Source organism: Oreochromis niloticus, linkage group LG16 (assembly GCF_001858045.2).
Source record: "Oreochromis niloticus isolate F11D_XX linkage group LG16, O_niloticus_UMD_NMBU, whole genome shotgun sequence".
NCBI classification, from domain to species: domain Eukaryota; kingdom Metazoa; phylum Chordata; class Actinopteri; order Cichliformes; family Cichlidae; genus Oreochromis; species Oreochromis niloticus.
In genome coordinates, this window is record NC_031987.2 from 28,350,838 (window position 1) to 28,357,535 (window position 6,698).

General features: G+C 39.3%; 1 protein-coding gene across 1 annotated transcript; it reads left to right on the forward strand.

The window, feature by feature from the left end:
* Positions 1 to 5,244: 5,244 nt before the first annotated feature.
* LOC109197421 (olfactory receptor 13C2-like) lies at positions 5,245 to 6,192 on the forward strand. The gene has a single exon (XM_019352407.1). It carries the CDS (start codon positions 5,245 to 5,247, stop codon positions 6,190 to 6,192), a length of 948 nt encoding a protein of 315 aa, XP_019207952.1.
* The last annotated feature ends 506 nt before the right edge of the window (positions 6,193 to 6,698 follow it).

The window sequence follows — 6,698 nt, forward strand, 5'->3', positions numbered from 1 at the left end:
TATTTTAATAAACACTCCAAACTGACAATAGACAGCTGGGGTTTGGAAGAGAATTGAACAAATATTTAAAATATATTCTGATAATTTCTGGCGCAGCCTTCAGGATCTTCTCGTATTACCATGCTGTTTTTAGACTTGATGGATAGCATTAACAAGCTTCTAGCTGCAAATAATCATGTGCAGTTCCACATGATTATTAAGAGACAAAAAGAAAATATATTACTGATACAGAAGTTGTTTTCTATACGAGTTCACTGCAAAAAGTGCAGCCTTACCTGATGTTCGCCCTACTGTTACTCATTTTATATTAAGATTTAAAAATCTAGTTGGTATTGCTATGGCTAATAACCTTCAGTAAAAGTAATAAATCACACAGCAATAGTACATTCATGGAGTTGTAAAAAGCATGACAATATATTAAGTATTCCAAAGTATGCAGAATACGTTACTCTCATTGAGTAACTTAACGGAATACGTTACAAAATACATTTTGGGGCATGTATTCTGTAATCTGTGGTGGAATACATTTTAAAAGTAACCTTCCCAACACCTGGCCTGTACCATTACATTTGCTGTCTTTTGAGGGCCTGTCCTAGTCTGTCTTTGCATGTGATTGGCCACATGGTGTGTTCATCAAAGTAAACTTCCATCCCTGCCTGCACAAGAGCAAGATGCACAGAAAATAAGATCAGACACCAACTAGGGAGGATCAGAAAGACAAACGCAACAACACTGGTAGCCGGTGTTTCGGAAAAACTCAGGAGAGTCTTCTCCAAGCACGACATCCCAGTATACTTCAGGCGCAGCAACACACTCAGACAGAAACTGGTTCATCCCAAAGACAGAACTCCTAAACACAAATTTAAGAATGTAGTGTATGCTGTACAGTGTAGCGAGGAATGCCCAGACCTCTACATTGGAGAAACCGAACAGCCACTTAATAAACGCATGGCACAACATAGAAGAGCCACCTCCATGGAACAAGACTCGGCTGTCCATCTGCATCTAAAGGACAAAGGTCACTCTTTCAAGGATGCCAATGTTCACATTTTGGACAGAGAAGACAGATGGTTTGAAAGAGTAGTGAAAGAACCCATCTATATCCGCTGTGAACAACAGTGGATATAGATGAACAGAGGCAGTGGCTTACGACACAAACTGTCTGCCATCTATAATCCAGTTTTGAGATCCCTTCCCAGCCGCCTTAATGCCCACTCACATCCTGGGCCATCTGACTTCAGGAAATCACATAATAGCGTGGGGTTAGGTTTCACAGTGAGCTCAACCGAAACTTTGGCTGATTGTGACCTACACGCGTTTTCACACCTTGGCTCGTGTGATTAGGTAGAGGATCATTACGGGGTCCATTGTTCCTCTTGGAGGGATACTCCCACAGAGCTTAAATCTGGGACACTCCACCATTTGACCCTAGAACTGAAGAAGCTGCTGGGAAATAAAAACTTCCATCACGTCTTCAATCAAAAGTAACTTTATTACTTCCCATCGCTGGGAATCACACTAGAAGCCCAAGCTTTCCACAGTAATTCTCTTTTTACTGTCATCCACATCACATTGGCCCAAGGTACCCACATAGCAAAATTGGTATGGCCCAGATCTGGCCCACACAATGTGCTTACACATGGCCTACATACCACAAAGAATGACGGCCCTTTGGTGGCCCAGATCTGGTTTGCCAGAGGTGGCCCACACATGGGCCAGCACAAAGCCAGTTGCAGACACACTGCTGGCCCTGTGCTGGCCCAGAACAGTTTCAGCTCTGGCCCCACATGTCAGCCTAATGTGTACCTTAATGAAGCCATGTAATAACAACATGTGCCAGAACATAATAGTGCAAAAGTAACATGACAAAACTCTGTTCAGACAGTGGATGGATTGATTCTTGCATAGTGATTTTCTACTCTCCCAGATTACTAAAAGTGCTCTATACAACATGTCACATTCACACACTTTCTCTAAACCGAGTGCTTCCTAACTACATTCATAGTCCTGACATGCAGGCTAGAGGAGCCAGGGATTGAACCACTAACCTTCCGATCAGAAGATGACCTGCTCTACCTCCTGAGATACAGCCACCCGGTGGCAAACTTGGGTAAACCCTCAGTAGGTTTTGGACCAGGCCTGGCCCATATCTGGATGACATACCACTTACCATGCCAGAAGTCAGCCAGCAGTGCCGACTTGACACCAGACCTGTCTGCTATGTGGGCAGAGTTGTGTTTGTGACTCTTCAACTAGCCTCACTTCTAACACATAAGAAGAGAGAAGATAATTGACAAATTTACATTAGATGTAAGGAGAACCTCACCTGACACTACTCACTGAATCACTCTGCCTCACTTGCAGCTGAGCTGGAAACCACCACGTACTGTCATTTCAGTTTGTAGCTGTAACAGTGCTAGATGGAGTGGAGGAGTGGTTAGTGCTACCACCTCATAGCAAAAAGGCTGCTGGACTCTATAGCAACGGAGATGTGTTCTTTGGATTGACTTGTAACAGTTCTCCATCTTTCAATCCAATGGACATCTCTGGGTTCTTTGTTTGCCAGGAGAATGGTGGTTCTCTGACTGCTATGTCCTTAATGTAAAGTTTGGTGGAGGGGGGATTATATTTCATGTTCCCAACTTTGTGGTGACAGTTTGGGATAGCCCCTTGCTGTTCCAAAATGACTGTGCGTCAGTGTACAAAGCAAAGTCTATAAAGACCTATATGAGTCAGTCTTGACCTGAACCTGATAGAACACCTATGAAATAAATTAGAGTGGAGTCTGCGAGCCAGGGCTTCTTGTACAACATCAGTGTCTGACCTCACAAATGCACTTCTGGAAGAATGGTGAAAAATTCCCCTGAATACATTCCTAAATCTGGGGGTCAGAAATCCTAGAAAAGTTGAAGCTGTTATAGTTGCAAAAGGTGGGCTGACGTCATATTAACCTCTATGGATTAAAAATGGGATGTCACTCAAATTCATATGTGTATGAAAGCAGACAACCATGCTTTTAGCAATATAGTGTCATGGTCCTGGGTCAGTGACCCAGTGTTTTGAGTTTCTTGTGTCTCTGAGTTTTGTATTGTGGTCTTTGTTCTCTTTGTTCCCCCAGTTTATTCTTTAGTCTAGTGTCTTAGTTTGGCCTTCTTGTATTCTCTTTAGTTCTGAGTATTTAATAGCTGCCCTCTGTGTCTCTTTGTTGTTGTTCTGTGTTTCTTAGTTGCTCCGTCTCCCCTAGTCTAGTTTGCGTCTGTGCTACTTCCTGTTTTACTTTGAAGGTCCATGTCTCTTGTGAGTGTATTCTACTTTGCTCCCTCGTCTCGTCAGTTCTGATTTCTCCCAGCTGTGCTCCCCTTCTGTGTCTCATTCCCCTCGTTACGTCCCAGTGTATTTTAGCCCTGCGTTTCCCTGTGTCAGTGTCGCGTTCTCCCTCATTCATGGCCGTGTGTTTCTCCGTGTACCTGTATATTGTTTCCCAGTTTAGTTTCATGTCAGTTTGCTTCGCCGTTTTCCTGTCCAGCAATAAAGCTGTGTTTTGAGTTTATTCCTGCCTCCGCAAGCTTGCGTTTGGGTCCACTTCCTGCCTGCCACACAGCCGAATCATCACATATAGTGTATGTAAGTAAACTGAGATCTGAAACTGTATCTATACAAGTCTCTAATCTTCAAAGAGGCAAATAGTGGTTTGTACAGAAAATAGCAACACTTTTCCATATGGTGTATGATATCAAAAAAGTAAAACACTGGTATAATTTCAGGCCTCTGGGTTTATTTGAATTTTTTCTTTGCTATAACCTGCATTGGTGGTGGTAAATGAGTTCCTTTGTGGATGAGGATGATCCAAGAATTTACCACATAATGGCTCTTGGTTGGTTCACAATATATCAATGTGTGCTCGACATACACTTATCCAATTTAAGATAGTTCATCGGGGGCATTGGTCCAGGGATAGGCTGGCACACATATACCCAGGGGTGGACCCAGCCTGTATAAGGTGTGGGGGTGCTCCTGGTACATTGTTTCATATGTACTGGTCCTGTCCTTCATTGTCCACCTTTTGGAAATCTGTTTTCCATACGATGTCTGATGTCCTGCAGCATCAAATTGAACCAGAGCCACTCTGTGCTATGTTTGGTGCGGTCCAGAATTTGAATCTGTCCAACTCCAGGCTCAGAACATTAAACTTTTCATTACTGCTGGACAGGCGAGCTATATTGCTGAATTGGAAAGACTCTTCTCCCCCCTCACACACAATGTCTAAAGGATATAATGTCCTGTATGGATTTAGAAAAAATTAGATATACAGTTCGTGGGTCTAAAAATAAATTTTATAAACTGTGGTCCCCCTTTCTGGACTTCTTTGAAAGGCCCACAACTACTGTTACCAAGGAGTCCAAGGAACCCCCCCCTCCTTTATATATTTTTTTTTCTCTTTCTTTTCTTTTATGAGTCTGTTTGTTGTTGGGGGGTTTTTGTTTGGTTTTTTGTTGGGGGGGGGGGGTTCTCTGTGTTTTGGTTTAGTTGGGCAGCAGGCTGCCAATTATTTGTTGTTTTAAGGGTCAGGGTGGGAACAAGATTGAAATTTTGAAAAATTCTGAAGCACTTTGTGTTATTGTATACATTGCATTGAAACCTTTGTTTAATAAAAAGACTTTTGAAAGACAAGTTATGACACATAAACCTGATGTCCTTTATTAGAATTTTATTTTTATTATCCAAGTTTTTTTTTTTTTTTTTATGGTGATGAACTACATCGCACTTTATATACACAAGGCATAAGACCACATTACCTGGAATGGTAACCAAATAAAAACTCCTGATAAAAAATAAGGTATGAACCTGAGTGCACAAAAGCCAGGATACACTCAACAATAAAATCTTGCTACATTAGAAGTTGGCTGATCATTGTTATTGTTAGCTGCAATTTATGATCCATTAGTTGTAACTACTAAAGCCTCAAGTAAAAGAGGCTGAACAATGATGTAACTGACTTTCATAGTTCAGCTCCCTCAAGGATGAAGCAAACCAATAAAACTCTTCTTCAATCCACATACATATGATTCACTATATGCATTTGATTGATGAGTGTACTTGTATTTGAAGTTGAGATATCTTTAAAAGAATAATACAGGCAACACAGGTTGCATGTTAGTGCAATTTAGATTTTTTTCTTCATATATACTGTTTCTGTTGCTAAACATCTGTTTTGTAATTAAAACCTTTCTTTTTTTAAAATTCATGGATGAGGAGTTAAATACCACCTATGTAACTCTAGATGGATACATTGAAGTTAACAAGTACAGATATGTTTATTTTTGTATTATCTTTACATTATACATTATAATAATCTGCAGTAATTCTACCATCATGTACGTGATCTGGATTCATAAAAATCTTCATGAGCCTATGTACATTTTCATTGCAGCTTTGCTACTGAACTGTCTCCTTTACAGCACAACTATTTACCCCAAACTTCTGATTGACTTTTTATCTGAAAAACAAGTCATAACATATTCAGCCTGTCTCTTTCAGTTTTTTATATTTTACACTTTAGGCAGTTCGGAGTTCTTTCTCTTGGCAGCCATGGCCTATGACAGATATGTGGCTATTTGTAAACCTCTTGAATATCCAGCTATCATGAACAAAACCACTGTGAGCATTTTCCTGGTTGTATCTTGGCTTATACCTGCTTTTCATATTGCAGTCCAAGCAATAGGGAGTGCTGAAGCAACACTGTGTAACTTTAACTTAAAGGGAATATTTTGTAATAATGCAGTTTACACTCTTCAGTGTGTAAGGTCAAGATTAATTATTGTATTTGGAGTGGTTGCTTTAATAGATCTTATAATACTTCCTATGCTCTTCATAGTTTTCACTTATACAAACATTTTTATCATCTCATATCAAAGTTGTAAAGAAGTTAGGAAGAAAGCTGCAGAGACCTGTTTACCCCACCTGTTAGTTTTAATCAGTATTTCCTGTCTAAGTATCTATGATGTAAGCATAGCTCGAGTGGAATCAGATTTTCCAAAAACTGCACGATTGCTAATGACATTACAAATAGTGCTCTATCATCCATTGTTTAATCCATTCATTTATGGGCTCAAAATGAAGGAAATTTCTAAACAGCTAAAAAGATTCTTTTGTCATGCCAGAATCATTACGTGTATTAACTATGAATGCTAATGTGCCGTAATTCGTTATGTAATCAGTTTGCTGAAGTTACTGAAAACACCTTTCATTTAACCTAATCAAAAAGTAAAACATAAAAATGTCATTTTTACTCATTTAATTATTCATAAATTATTGCAATTATTTGCTGTAGATATAGTCCATATCCAAGTCCATATTGATAATAGGACAAACATGTTCAAAGTTTATTTTGTAGATATACTACTCCTCAACATGTTTTTCTGTAGTTTCTAATAATTACAAGTCTAACAGAGTAATCAATCTTTTTAAAGAAAACATATTTAAGCAAAATAAATGACATTAGTTTTAATCCATTTCCCACAATTCTTTTTTTATTTTCTTTAGTTGTATGTTGCTGTGCTCAGTACAATGCTCATCTAAACAGGATGTAATACCTACAGTTTCAGAGCTAAAGAGTTTTGGTAAGTTACAACATAAGAGCTGTTGGAGAAGCAATTAATGAAAAATGTATGCATTTGTCTTAACATAAACATATCCAT

Coding starts and splice junctions, on each gene's coding strand:
- LOC109197421 (XM_019352407.1), top strand. CDS start 5,245: ATGGATGAGGAGTTAAATACCACCTATGTAACTCTAGATGGATACATT.